The sequence below is a fragment of the Triticum aestivum genome, chromosome 2B (assembly GCF_018294505.1).
Source record: "Triticum aestivum cultivar Chinese Spring chromosome 2B, IWGSC CS RefSeq v2.1, whole genome shotgun sequence".
NCBI lineage: Eukaryota > Viridiplantae > Streptophyta > Magnoliopsida > Poales > Poaceae > Triticum > Triticum aestivum.
This window is the reverse complement of record NC_057798.1, coordinates 146,810,882-146,825,424: the sequence shown is the minus strand read 5'-3', so window position 1 is coordinate 146,825,424 and position 14,543 is coordinate 146,810,882. Positions and strand designations below refer to the sequence as shown.

The window sequence follows — 14,543 nt, the reverse complement described above, 5'->3', positions numbered from 1 at the left end:
CTATGCTCCTTCAAATTGTATGATATTGTGGTTTAATTGCCTAATGATGCACAGATCATTGTTCTATGGTGATAGTATTGTTGTTTGTTTGAGAATGAATACACACGACTCTTGACCTTTTGTCATAGCAAAATTTGTTTTCAAGATTGTCATTTGAGTATGGACTCAGGTCTAGAAGGCTGTTTTGTAATAATGTTATGGGATCACTATCAGAGCTAAGTCTATAGTTAATTAGCATATAAACATATTCACTCAGGTCCTAGGGGCGTTACGGAAAATTTGAGCCAAATCTACAGTTTCACAGTCGTTTTAACCAAACAGCTTCCAGCTTTTCCACAGCAGCATTTTCACAGCAGCTTTTCCACAGCAGCTTTTCCGCAGCAGCTTTTGTAGAATCTGCAGCTCAACCAAACACAGCCTAAATGTCAAATATAATTCACTTCCGAGTGAAAAAGGAAAAACACACGTTTCTAAGACTACAGCCAAATACAAGCATTCGACCGTAGTCTCGGGGACTACACCCAGTGGGTGCACTCAGCGTGCCCCCACTAATCCCGATGAAGACAAAGTCGACCAGTCGACCTCAAAAAAAAAGACATGCATTCTCTAAGACTGTGATCAACTGCAAGCAGTCGACCACAGTCTCGGGGACTACACCCAGTGGGTGCACTCAGCGTGCCCCCACCGGTTTGTGAAATCCAGTCGACATAGTCGACTGAAAGAAAAATTGACGTCATAAAGCCTAAGGCCGACTGCCAGCAGTCGACCTTAGCCTTGGGGACTACACCCAGTGGGTGCACTCAGCGTGCCCCCACCGGTTTGTGAAATCCAGTCGACCGGTCGACTGACAGAAAGATTGACATCATAAAGTCTAAGGCCGACTGCCAGCAGTCGACCTTAGCCTTGGGGACTACACCCAGCGGGTGCACTCAGCGTGCCCCCGCTAACACGGAGTTTATTCGACACACCCAGTGGGTGACTACTATAAATTCCGGAAAAGAAAAGTTTTTGGTAGCATATCCAACAGAACAAACAGTGGTCGACTGACCTGGACATTGCTTTGGAGGGCAGAACTGGCGTCATAAGCTGCCTGGCTCGCATCCCGGATGGTCTTCAGCTGCTCCATCATGAGTCCCGCCTGGCGTATTGCCTCCTTCGCTGCGCCAGCTTGGTCCTCTGGGACGTGGTGCGTCGTGAAGAGGGAGGGCTGCTGAGCACTCGTCAGCGGATTTGCGAAGGACACCGTGTGTCGAGTGGTGTTCTCTTCCTCCATAGTCAGAATCTCAGGCGCCGTCACATCCTGAGGCACCTTACTGGCGGACGCTTTCCGACTCCTCCTGCGTGTCAGTGGTTCTTCATCCTCGTTGTCGTCAGGGAGATTGATAACAGTGTTGGGTGGAGCTGCGGAGAAGAATCAGGATCAGAGATCGCGAGTCAGTCGACTAAGAACGGTGTTAAGAATACAGTACCTGGGTTCGAAGTTGCTGCATCCTCCATCTCGTGGTCATCAGCCCGGGCCGAGGTCTCAGAAGTAGCAGCACTGCACTCCAAAGGATCAGTCGACTAACTCCAGCGTCAACCAGAGATAAAGTTCACACAGAATAAGAAAATATGAGCAGCACAGTTACCCTGATATGGTGGGGATGGACACCTTCATCTTCGGCAAGAGTTTGATCGGCTTCGACGAGGCCGCCCTGGGCTGCTTCGGCGCCTTTTCAGTCGGCACCGGAGAGGTGGTCCGAGGGCGTTTGGTCGACTGAGTGGCGGTCACAACCCCCTTACCACGTTCGGTCGAAGGGTCGTGGACAAGCTTCGACCGCCTTTCTGAGCGCGGCGGTACGACCTCCTCCTCCTCCTCTTCCTCGTCCTCGACGTCGTCTTCATCATCGACATCATCATCGTCGTCGTCATCGTCCTCTGCAACATCCGAGTCCCATTCCTCCTCTTCCTGGCTCTCGCCCCCGCTCGCCTCGCCCTCCTCAGTCGAAGCTTGTGCCCCATTGGGCATCGAGTACAGCTCGGTGAGGGCCTAGCAGATGCCCAGACAAGGATCAGTCGACCAGTCGGCAGGGTTAACAGAAATGAATACGACGAGGGCGCAGTGGAGAGCAGAGCAAGTGTACCTTGTTTGGGTCGCTGTTGTGGTCGAGTGGAGGAATCCTTCTGGCTCCGCGTGGGTTGTCCTTGTTTCCGGTGACGGCTACCATCAATCTTTCCAGAGTGACATCGTCGACTGCTTCTGGATGGACTCTAGTCTCGTCTTCGGTCCCACAGTACAACCACATGCAGTGGCTCCGGAACTGGAGAGGCTGGATGCGACGCCTGAGGAAAACCTCCAGGAGGTCCATGCCCGTCACTCCCTCCCGAACCAACTGCACCACGCGCTCCATCAACATCTTCACGTCAGCTTTCTCCTCCGGAATCAGCTTCAGAGGGGAAGGCTTGCTCACTCGGTCCATGGTGAACGGAGGGAGTCCACTCGACTGCCCTGGCATCGACTGGACCTGGCAGTAGAACCAAGTCGACTGCCAGCCTCTGACGGACTCGGGAAAGGTCATAGGCGGGAAGGTGCTCTTATTCCTCACTTGAATTCCCAGGCCTCCGTACATTTGGACGACTCGGGTTCTCTCATCACCTGGGCTCGCCTTCTTCACGGTTTGGGATCGACACGTGAATATATGTTTGAACAAACCCCAGTGCGGTCGACAGCCCAAGAAACCCTCACACATGGACACGAACACGGCAAGATAGGCAATGGAGTTTGGGGTAAAGTGGTGGAGCTGCGCTCCGAAGAAGTTCAAAAAGCCACGAAAGAAAACACTCGACGGCAAGGAAAACCCGCGATCAACATGGGTGGCCAAAAGCACACACTCACCCTCTTCTGGCTGGGGCTGCCACTCCTTCCCCGGAAGCCTCGCAGCTCCGTGGGGGATCAAGCCCTCGTTGGCCATGTCGAGGAGGTCATTCTCCGTGATGGTCGACTGGATCCAGTCTCCTTGGACCCAGCCCTTCGGCAGGCGGGATCTGGACGAAGACCCTCCGCGGCTGGTGGATCTCCCCTTCGCCTTCTCCGATGCCGACGCCTTCTTTGCACGCTCCAGCGCCGCCGTCTTCTCCTTGGCCATGGTCGCCGGCGAGATGCGCGAAGGGAAGTGGTGCGGGGGCGAGAGCGAGCACGCTGAGCAGGGAGGAAGGAAGCAGAGAGAGGGGGAGAATGCTAAGGCGCAGCACAGAAATCCTCGCCGGGCACATTTATAAGGTCCCTTCCGAGTGGATGACAGGTGGGCCCGGTCAATCTAATCATATCTAGAACAGTTATGCAGACGGGATACGTGGCGAAAAAGGCGGCGCGGAGATCGAGGCGTCCATGCCCCGTCCCATCCGAACGCCGCGGTCCGCCCCGCTTCGCGCGCGCCCCCAAATTTCACATCCGGCGGAATCCGCGAGCAACAAATCAGTCTGTCAGGCGCGGTGTTTCCGGCGATCCGTCGCTCGGAGATCGTCGAAGCCTGAAAGATCACTCGACGCAAAAACAGAATGGATCAAGTCGACTGAAGGCAAGTTGTTTCCTGTCGACGAAGGGATTCTTTGGTCCAGAACAGCGCACAACCGGAGCGCAAAGGTTAATCGGAAACGACATCAACTCCTTCTTCACTCGAAGCCTCAATCCATTTGGGGGCTAATGATGGGGTTATGTACCTAGGGTAGGGTCATGGACCTGATCCAAGTGACTTACCCCAGAACATCCTTAGAAGAGGTCGCCTTCCAGTCGACCAACGAAGATTCACTCGACTGGCCTTAAGGACTCGACCACAAAGACTCACTCGACCACCAGGAGGTCAAGAGGCACTCTGCACTGCAACGGCCTGTAATCAAGTAGACTTTATGATAGTAAAGGCCTTTATGTGGGGCGTTACCAGTAACGCCCCAGACTTAACTCACCTTAAACCCTCTCCTACGTGGGCTGGCTGGGGTCCTGGCGCACTCTATATAAGCCACCCCCCTCCACAGGCAGAGGGGTTCGGCACCTTGTAGTTCATACACTCATAATCCACTCGACCGCCTCCGGGCTCCGAGACGTAGGGCTGTTACTTCTTCCGAGAAGGGCCTGAACTCGTACATCCTTTGTGCTTACAACCTCTCCATAGCTAGGACCTTGCCTCTCCATACCTACCCCCCACTCTACTGTCAGGCTTAGAACTACGACATGCATCGAATCCAGGAGTCTGAGGTCAAGGAGGCTTTAAAAAGGATGAAGGGGGGCAAGGCGATGGGCCCAGATTGTATCCCCATTGAGGTGTGGAAAGGTCTCGGGGACATAGCGATAGTATGGCTAACCAGGCTTTTCAATCTCATTTTTCGGGCAAACAAGATGCCAGAAGAATGGAGACGGAGTATATTAGTACCAATCTTCAAGAACAAGGGGGATGTTCAGAGTTGTACTAATTACCGTGGAATTAAGCTGATGAGCCATACAATGAAGCTATGGGAGAGAGTCATTGAGCACCGCTTAAGAAGAATGACAAGCGTGACCAAAAACCAGTTTGGTTTCATGCCTGGGAGGTCGACCATGGAAGCCATTTTCTTGGTACGACAGCTTATGAAGAGATATAGGGAGCAAAAGAAGGACTTGCATATGGTGTTCATTGACTTGGAGAAGGCCTATGATAAGATACCGCGGAATGTCATGTGGTGGGCCTTGGAGAAACACAAAGTCCCAGCAAAGTACATTACCCTCATCAAGGACATGTACGATAATGTTGTGACAAGTGTTCGAACAAGTGATATCGACACTGATGACTTCCCGATTAAGATAGGACTGCATCAGGGGTCAGCTTTGAGCCCTTATCTTTTTGCATTGGTGATGGATGAGGTCACAAGGGATATACAAGGAGATATCCCATGGTGTATGCTCTTTGCGGATGATGTGGTGCTAGTTGACGATAGTCGGGCGGGGGTAAATAGGAAGTTAGAGTTATGGAGACAAACCTTGGAATCGAAAGGGTTTAGGCTTAGTAGGACTAAAACCGAGTAAATGATGTGCGGTTTCAGTACTACTAGGTGTGAGGAGGAGGAGGTTAGCCTTGATGGTCAGGTGGTACCTCGGAAGGACACCTTTCGGTATTTGGGGTCAATGCTGCAGGAGGATGGGGGTATTGATGAAGATGTGAACCATCGGATCAAAGCCGGATGGATGAAGTGGCGCCAAGCTTCTGGCATTCTCTGTGACAAGAGAGTGCCACAAAAGCTAAAAGGCAAGTTCTACAGGACGGCGGTTCGACCCGCAATGTTGTATGGCGCTGAGTGTTGGCCGACTAAAAGGCGACATGTTCAACAGTTAGGTGTGGCGGAGATGCGTATGTTGAGATGGATGTGTGGCCACACGAGGAAGGATCGAGTCCGGAATGATGATATACGAGATAGAGTTGGGGTAGCACCAATTGAAGAGAAGCTTGTCCAACATCGTCTGAGATGGTTTGGGCATATCTAGCGCAGGCCTCCAGAAGCTCCAGTGCATAGCGGATGGCTAAAGCGTGTGGAGAATGTCAAGAGAGGGCGGGGTAGACCGAATTTGACATGGAAGGAGTCCGTTGAGAGAGACCTGAAGGATTGGGGTATCACCGAAGAGCTAGCTATGGACAGGGGTGCATGGAAGCTTGCTATCCATGTGCCAGAGGCATGAGTTGGTTGTGAGATCTTATGGGTTTCACCTCTAGCCTACCCCAACTTACTTGGGACTAAAGGCTTTGTTGTTGTTGTTGTTGTTGTGATCACACACCTTTGAACTCGTCACAATCAACGGTTCGAAAACATTTAGACAACCGGTTTGAAGCAAGTGCCAGTCTAATTCTGTTTCAGAACTCGTGCGATGTACTCCCTCCGTTCCTAAATATAAATTTTTGGAGAGATTCCACTACGAACCACATACGGATGTACGTAGATGCATTTTAGAATGTAGATTTATCCATTTTGCTTCGTATGTAGTTCATAGTGAAATCTCTGCAAAAACTTATATTTAGGTACGGAGGGAGTAACTCTTATTGTATTTTTTGATACAGGACAAACGGGTGTGTCCATGTGTTACCACTGAACTAGATGTATTGCAGGTCTCAATTACTGCACAGTAAAATTGTACGGTAATATGTCTTATCAGATCCAATAATCCAGCGCTATTAAACTTGTTCGATAACAAATAACAACATCTAAAGTGGCACTACCTGCTAGGCCGCTACCACTCCTCACTATCTCCAGCCTAGTCTCCCCTCCATCCATCCCTCCGCCAACTCCGCGTCGGCGACCACACCATGGCTGCGCACGAGGCGCGACGTGCTGGGCGGCAGCGCCGCTCAGCTGTGGCATGGGGCAGGGCGGCAGGCAGGAGGAGCCAGCTCGTGGTTGCCGCCGATGTTGGGTTTGGGGAAGGAGATTGGGGGATTCATCGCCGGTGGCGCGCTGACGGCTGGTTCCCAGCAGAAACTCATCTGTTGGCTAGGCCCACACGTCAAAGATACAACTGAGGAAATTAGGTTCTGTGACCGTCGTCGATCTACCGTTTTTGTTGGCTGCTCTTCTTTTTCTTTCTTTTTTTGCGGGGTTTGTTGGCTGCTCTTCTACCTGTGGCTGCTATTATTTGACGGATCAATAACATTTATTTAGTATTCCCAAAGTTTTTTACACCTTTAAGACCAACTCCAACGCGACGAGCCATTTCATCCGCGCGCGTCCGTTTGGGTCGCCGCAGACAGAAATGTTGGTCCAACGCGCCGACCCAAACGGACGCGCGTCCGTTTTTCATCCGCCTGCTGACCCATTCCCGGCCTAAATTTGGGTCTCATTTGCGTCAACGTGGACACGCGCCTACTCCTCCATCTGGCCCGCCAGTCGGGGGCATAGCGACCATCATTTCTCTCCACTTTCCCAAAACCCTCCCGCCCGCTCGCGCGGCCATGGACGACGCGCCGACCCTCAATGACGCCGCCTCCCTCGCCTCGTCCTGCCTCACCTCCACCAAAGGCAAGCCCCGCGCGCCCTGCAAGACCAAGGCGCCGCCCAAGAAGAAGAAGCAGCTGACGCTCGAGGAGCGGGTCGTGCAGTCGGCTAAGAGGAAGGGCCGGAGGCACACGATGGACGCAAGGGACGAAGCAGCGGCCGTCGCCTCCCTCTCCGCCACCGCACAGCAGGACGAAACCAATGCCTGAATCGTCGCGGCAACGAGGGAGGCCCTGGTCTACATAGGGTTAAAACCCTGGCCAGCACGGGCTCGTCAGTGCCGCCATGGCTGCGGCAAGCACGGGCTCGTCGGCATTTCCTCGGATGGTGTTGCCCGAGTCGCCGCGCGCGTCTGCCACGCAGCGATTCCCGGCTTCCACGTCTATCCGCGAGTCTCCCGGTTCTCCGAGGAATGCTCGCCAGATGTGGGTGTGGTGGTGTCGTCCACGCCCGCGCCCGTGACCATCGACCTCAATGCCACGTCGGTGGCCTGTGCATCATCCTCCGAAGGGGCGAGGAAACGCCCGCAGGAGATGCCAGCCAACATGCTCCCCGATGCCCGCAACATGTTCGAGAGAATGCCGGCGGCCGGCGATGATGAAACGTCCAACCGTTTCATCATCGAGAACATCATCTTCGAAGGTGGTGGGGTGGCCGCTGCCTCCGTTGGCGGTGCCGCCGCGGCTACCTGCGATCCTGAGGATACCCAAAGCCAAGATGGCTGAGCGCCATTCACGCCGGTGACCTATGATGAAGGTGGCATGGACGGCGCCTTTATGCAAGATCAACTCGGCCTGGGCAGCTTCCCGCTCGACCACGAGTTCCTGGAGGACTACGCCTCGAGGAAGAGGATGAAATGGACATCGACGGGGAGCCTTTGTTCCAGGACAAGCGACGACCAAGCCAGGGCGAAGCCGAAGTGCAGAAGCAAGCGGACGAAGGCATACACGCCATCTGAGGACAAACTCCTTTGTGAGTGTTGGAGAGACATTGGGCAAGACCCCAAGGTCGGCCCCGAACAAAAGGCATCAACCTTTTGGCTTCTTGTTCATCGTGAGTACCATAAACGCAAGAAGTTTGCGCCGTATCAAAATGCAAAGCAAGCGTGGGTGGGTGTCCCTCTCAAAGAGATGGAGGGTGATCCAACAAGAGTGCATCAAGTTTTATGCCACCCATGAGAGCATCAAGGCACGCCCCGTGAGCGACGTCGACATGAAAGATATAGTATACATGTGCCCCTCTTTGCATCCATTTCCATTATGCTTGCATGTCCATTTGCCCATATGCTTGCATGCTATTCATTTGTAGGCATTCGAAGCTTTGGGGGCATTCAAATGGCAAGTCCTTCAACCTCTCTCATTGTTGGATGGTCATCAACGGGGAGGAGAAGTTCAAGGCGCAATATGCCGCCATCATGGCGCGTGAGGGGAAGGAAGCCGTGGACGAGCTTGAGGAGGGCGAAAAGCCACGTCCGCGGGGGAAGACCAACTCCAAGAAGGAGAACAAGCATGATGCGGCGTCGATGGCCTTACTTGCCACCGTGGAGGGCGTGATGAGCAAGGATACAAAGGAGGAGAGGCGCCGGCAAGACAAGGAAGAGCAAATGAACGCCTTCATGGAGATCCAAAGGACGAGACTTGAGCTCGATGCGAAAAGCAAGCCAAGATGCTTGAGATGGAGGTGGAGAAGCAAGACAAGATGCTCGAGATCGAGGCCGCCAATGCCAGGACCAAGGCGAAAGAAGCGGCGCTCGCTAGCATGATGACCGGGGGGGGGGGGGGGGGAGATCATGAAGGTGGACCTGAAAACGTGAGGCCGAGGAAGAGGCCATGGTTCGAGAAGATGCAGGCCGACATGCTCAAGTTCGACGACGAGTGGTCTATGGAGGAGAGTGTCATCTTTTTTGTATGCCGGCAAGTGTGCTGGTATGACCACGGCCGAGATGGCGTGGTCGAATTCCTGCCCCTTTTTGTGTGTTAGCATGTGTGACGGCCGCTGTCAAATGCGCCAGCATGAATTGTGTGGTGGTTATTTTGGAGGCTGGCATTGTATGCCGGCCGCCGGCATGGCGCCCGCATGAACTTTGGGCAATGGCATGGGAGGGCCTCTGGCATGATCTATGGCCACGGGTCTTTTAAATTTATGCGCGAACATGAAATGGGTCGCGCGCGTCCGGCACACGGCCTATTCAAATTGAAAAGAGGGTGGACACCGAGCGTGCGGCCAACCCAAAACAGACGAAAAGCGGACAAAGCACACGTCCGTTTGGCTCCGTCGCGTTGGAGTGGCTCTAAGACATTCCAGTTTGTTAAGAAACTTTTTAACAGAAAATCATACTTATAAATGTGTGATAATGTCATTAGGTTCATGTTTATAAAAATACTAACTACTGAAAGCAATTTAGATCACAAAGATTTACTACATATTAGTGAGTCATTGCTATTTTTGTAACCAATTTAAAGTAAGGAGTAAATTACTAGCCAAAGTAAGAGATTTTAGGAGCAAGCATAGTAATGGAATTTTCGCCCTTCTGGCAACCATAAGCATTTTGGAATAAAGCTAACGTGTTTCTTTCAGTAAGCTCTGAGCATTTCTCACTGATATCCAACTCACAAAGACCCCTCCCTCCAGTTAAGAGGAAGCGACAATTATTCGTTGTGGTATCCACACTGCACCGCAGCTCATACCATATGACTGCAAGTCTGCAAGCACCAACTTAAAATGATGTGATAAATAACAAATACTCATACAAATTATCTGACACTTGACTCCATTTCCAGTTAACTCTTTGGCGGCGTCCAATGCCACATGCTCAAGCCCATCAATCCCTATGTTAAACGACCCTGTTTGGGTCAGAATCCTTTTTCATTATCAGTCAGCAGGTGCTCTAAGAAAACACGAGCAACTTGCAACCGCGCAGAACAAACATCGAGAGCCTGCATCACACCCACTGTTCGGGAAGTCAGCCCCCTGTAAAAATGTCAAGCTTTCTAAGCAAACCGGTTCAGAAATACGAATAAAAGAAACTAGATAAGGGCGAGACCTTACGGAGGATGACGACGGGTGTGCTGCCGCTCTGTTGTGAGATTTAAGCTAGAAGAGGACTGCAATGAAACAGAGTGAACTAATATGAGCTTGTTTGCGTTTACGCCATTTCTCAGTTAGGAGACTGGTGACATTACCTCATGCATGGTCAGCAGGAGACTGCTCGCTCTAGCTTGTTACCACCTTCCCTTGGATGCCAAGCTTCCACTGGCTGGGATATGGCAATGTCGATCTGGGTCGACCTGGAAGCTTCCAATGCTTTGCCGTCTTCCAATAAAGGGTGTGTAGGCGAAGGAGCGACACATGAGAGGCGTCGTTCCGATGGAGAGCCAGAAGAGGATGGCCGCCGCAGTTCAGCAGCAGCCACTCCGTTCAGGTGACTTGCTTCTGACGGTACAAATACAGGTAGCTCCGACGGTACAAATACAGGTAGTTCTGGCTGTACCGTGTGCAATGCTATCGACGCCCCGGTGCTGCTGGAGTTCTCTTTGTCACTCCCTGCAGGACCTGACTGAGTAAATTTTGGAAACACAATGAATTTCTGCAAAGCCACCAACAATTATGGCATTACGCCTAAATAATCGAAGGTTTGTGCACCTACATTTTGAGCATCCCGGATATGCACAATGATTATTGTTATATCATCTGTCCTGTTTTCATGCTCTAGCCATAGTTTGTATGACTCTGCAGCGATTGCTGCGCAAGCATCTCGAGGGTCTTGATGCATAGCCACCTGTAGCAATTGAGACAAATGTTATAGCATTTCGGACATGGAGGCAGAGAACACCAAAGGCATACCAGAGCAAGCAAAACCACATACATTTTTACATGAGATTGATACTAAAGGACTTCAAATGAGACCACCATCTAAAATATATCTCTAAAATATAACTATCATAGTTTGATCACACCAATATGGTGGATCGCACATGGGTGCACTTCATGGAGATGCATACTGTGACAAGGAGGGCATCATGCGCAGGAAAGATGAAAGAACTTGGAAGAACATAAAGGCTGTTACCAGCCTGGTTTCCTTAAGTGCACTAGTTAGGGAAGTGGTGGAAAGGAAAAGAGAGGGTTTACAGGGGACCATCCCATTAAGAACTCCAGACCATGTTAATCAGAACAGAATTGACAACATGCAAGCACATCACTAGTGATTCAGCAATCAGCAGTCAATTCTGAAGTGACTTGTCAGTTCCAAGACCAATAAAATGGCCAATATCTTTTTCTTCATCGGCAGTACAACAGGAAAGTAGTATAATAAATCATGAACGTTCAGTCCATTTTATCACGTTCTTTTTGCTGGACACATTTCGGATTAGTCAATTCACCAATACAGCTCAGATGCTAGTCCACTATTCATCTATTACTCAGTAAAGGTACATCCACTTATGCAGAACTTTATCTAGAGTGGTAGCTTTCATAATGGCAACATCAATCAACCCCAAATTCCTGACCATTTCATAATCATTACACCAACCTACACATCCAGCTTTTTGAATGAGTAGCTTTTTAGTACACACAAGAATGGAGTAAAAATATGCAGGACCATTTGCATTTGTTTCCTGGATATAAAAGTTGACCCCACGAGTTATTTTCAATTCCTTGTACCCACTTGTCTATACATCTTTACTAGATTCCCAACAACTCAATAGTAAGCTCATAACCTTAAATAGCAATATAGCTCCACGATAATCGTAGAAGGCTGAAATAATTCTGCACTCTGCAGACTGTCAATATTCTCATACGTGAATGTTTTAGGTATCCCCGTATGCATTACTGGCTCACCAACATATTATAAGCCCTAATGGGGTTTTGGGAGGCAAATTCAGGGGAGATGGTTGGAGTTGCTCTACATGTTATTAGCTCATAAAAGGTAGTAGCGGACATGCCAAGAAACTTTCAGCTAGTTATAATCACTGGAAAAAATAGCGCGCTATAGCGTCGCTAATAGCATGCTATAGCATATTGAGAATTGCCTCGCTAAATATATCAGTGTACAACGTCTCGCTAATAGCACGTTATAGCACGATATAGCACGCTAATAGCATATTTTGAGGTCGGCGCTATTTTGCTGTAGCGTGCTATTTTTTTCATTGGTTATAATATGAAGAAAAGAAAAACAACAAAGCAATAAATTTCAACTCCTATGTGCTATACTAATAAGCATGCGTGCTACTGATGAAACTGGAATGCATGGAAGCCAGGGATGATATTCATGCGTGCTACTGAGGGAATGGGAATTCATGGTAAGCCAGTTGGTTCACTACTATTGGCTACTTTCCAAATCCAAAGCTTTACATCAAGGCTCTAGGTTAATCGAACAAATCAACAAATATGAGTAACTGGTGTTGTAATTGAAAGTCATTCCTAATTACCAATTTACTAATTGCTGCCTACATTCACCACACTAGAAGTTGGTTCACTATCATTGGCTACTTCCAAGATCCAAAGCTTTAAATCAAGGCTCTAGTTAATCAGACATGGATCAATATAATGAGTAACTGGTGTTGTGCCTGAGAGTCATTCAAGCAAAAATGCACCCTGCTAATTACCAATTTACTACTACTACTTGCTAACCAGTTTCACCACACTAGAAGTTTACAGGCACACAGTACGAATTTCTTTCCAAGAATACTGTATACGGTAGGTAAAACACTAACTTCCAGATGGATCACCTCAGCGAACGCAAAGGGGCAAGGAAATTAAATAGGGGGGAAATCATCACCATGTCGACGACTTCCTGGCTGGAGAGGAACTCGAAGACGCCATCGCTTGCGACGACGAAGAAGAGGTGGGCCGGGGTGATCTCCACGGTCTTCACCTCAGGGTCGGCGATGACCCCGACGCCCTCGGCGGCGAGGTCGCCGAGGCTGCGCGTGAAGGCCGTGCCCGGGTAGAGCCCGTCGCGGGCCCAGACGCGAGGCGGGTCCCCCTCGTCGGCGAGCCAGCCCTCCGCGTCCGGGTCGCGCACGCCCTCCACCTGCTCGACGGACATGACCCGCGCGCCGCAGGCCTTGACGCGCGCGCGCTCGTCGGCGCGGAACGGCGTCTGGTCCCACGACAGCTCCTCGGCGGCGACGCGGCCGTCGCGCCAGACCCCGGCCACGGCGCGCGAGTCCCCGACGTTGGCCACGTGGAGCGCGCCGCCGGCCACGAGCGCGGCCACGGCGGTGGTCCCGCTCATGGAGTCGTCCACGGCCGGCGCCGCGTGCATCTCCTCGTTGACCCCAATCATCGCCGCCCGGAACGCCCCCGCGGGGTCCGTGCTGAGGAGGCTCCCGCCGGCGCCGTCGTCCTCGGCCGCGAGGAGGAGGAGGCGCGGGAGCGCGTCCCGCGCGAACCCGGAGCAGGCGGCCCCGCAGGCGCCGTGGCCGTCGAAGACCGCGAAGAGGTGGAGATCGGGGTCCCCCGCGAAGCGCGTGGCCACCAGGTACGCGTCCTGCGTCTCCCGGCCCGGGGAGTCCGGGTAGAGGCCGTCGACCGTCAGCGTGGCGTACTCCAGCGCGAGGCCCGCGCCCGGCACCGCGGCGCGGCCGAGGGTGGAGCCGCCGCGGCCGCCCGGCACGCCGCCGCCTTCCCGCCGCCCCCCGCCGTCGCCCCGCGGCAGGCAGCACTTGCCGTGCGCGCACCCCATCGCGTGGGGCTAGGGTTTGGGGGTGTGGGCGCGTGATGGACGGGGTGGGGGATGGGAGTTTGGAGGAATGGAAGGGGAGGGGAAGGATGGAGGATGGGAGAGGTTGGGTGGAATGGAATTGAATGATTCAAACGCGACTCCACACCGCGGCCACGGGAGTGTAGAAAAGTGGCGATGGCCGGCGCAAAAATGCTGGGGGTTTTCCTGTTGCCCGTAGGCCAGACTGCAAAAGGGAAGAGGGTGAGAGTGAGGCTTGTGCCACCTGGCAGCTTGTGTATCTTTGAGATTTTGTATAAATCAGCACCATACACTTGGCTTGCGGGAGTAAATGCGGTCGAAAATGGATTAGCTATGTGGCATTCCAAGAGAAACTCCAAAAACAGCTCCCTTAGCAAACCAACATGTGGTTGGATGGTTAGAAGGGCAGCGATATCCTCGGCCCACCAGGGTTAAGTCCTAGACCTAGACATAGGTGCTCGCATTTTTCTGAATTTATTCCAGGGCTTTCGGCGATGTGCGTTCAGTGGGAGAAGACGTTCTCGTCGACTATCAAGGCGTCTATGGCGACTTCGTCAATCTCAAGATAATGTCAATTTATGGCCCGTCAATCCATGACACTCGTGACGACAGCCAGCGAAGGGCGGCACGAGGCAATGAAGTGGCTGATGGCGTGAGGCGGCGGCGCTCCCGCGAGATTCTGGCATTGAGGGTAGGGCGTGGTGAGGTTTTAGGTGGTTACTGTCCCGCCAAAATTTTAGCGGGAAGAAAGAACCAATTTTACGGGATCCTCTAAAGTTATGGTCAATTTATGGAACTGTTCGGGAGGGTTTGTTGACCCAGCATCCAGTAAATGGTGATTATTTTTTAG

The 14,543-nt window shown here is 51.9% G+C and overlaps 1 protein-coding gene across 4 annotated transcripts; it reads right to left on the bottom strand.

Annotated features, from left to right (window-relative positions):
* Positions 1 to 9,504: 9,504 nt before the first annotated feature.
* On the bottom strand, positions 9,505 to 13,873 carry LOC123043975 (probable protein phosphatase 2C 65). 4 transcript variants are annotated; one of them, XM_044466592.1, is made up of 5 exons: positions 12,767 to 13,850; positions 10,637 to 10,768; positions 10,173 to 10,546; positions 10,034 to 10,094; positions 9,505 to 9,960 (listed from the first exon to the last, which is right to left on the bottom strand). In XM_044466592.1, exons 1-3 carry the CDS (start codon positions 13,673 to 13,675, stop codon positions 10,184 to 10,186), a joined length of 1,404 nt encoding a protein of 467 aa, XP_044322527.1. In that variant the 5' UTR covers positions 13,676 to 13,850; the 3' UTR covers positions 9,505 to 9,960; positions 10,034 to 10,094; positions 10,173 to 10,183. The 4 variants fall into 4 exon arrangements, with proteins under 4 accessions (XP_044322527.1, XP_044322526.1, XP_044322528.1 ...); XM_044466591.1 differs by having other exon boundaries at positions 10,039 to 10,094; positions 12,767 to 13,845; XM_044466593.1 differs by lacking the exons at positions 9,505 to 9,960; positions 10,034 to 10,094 and having other exon boundaries at positions 10,206 to 10,542; positions 12,767 to 13,873.
* Positions 13,874 to 14,543: the final 670 nt, after the last annotated feature.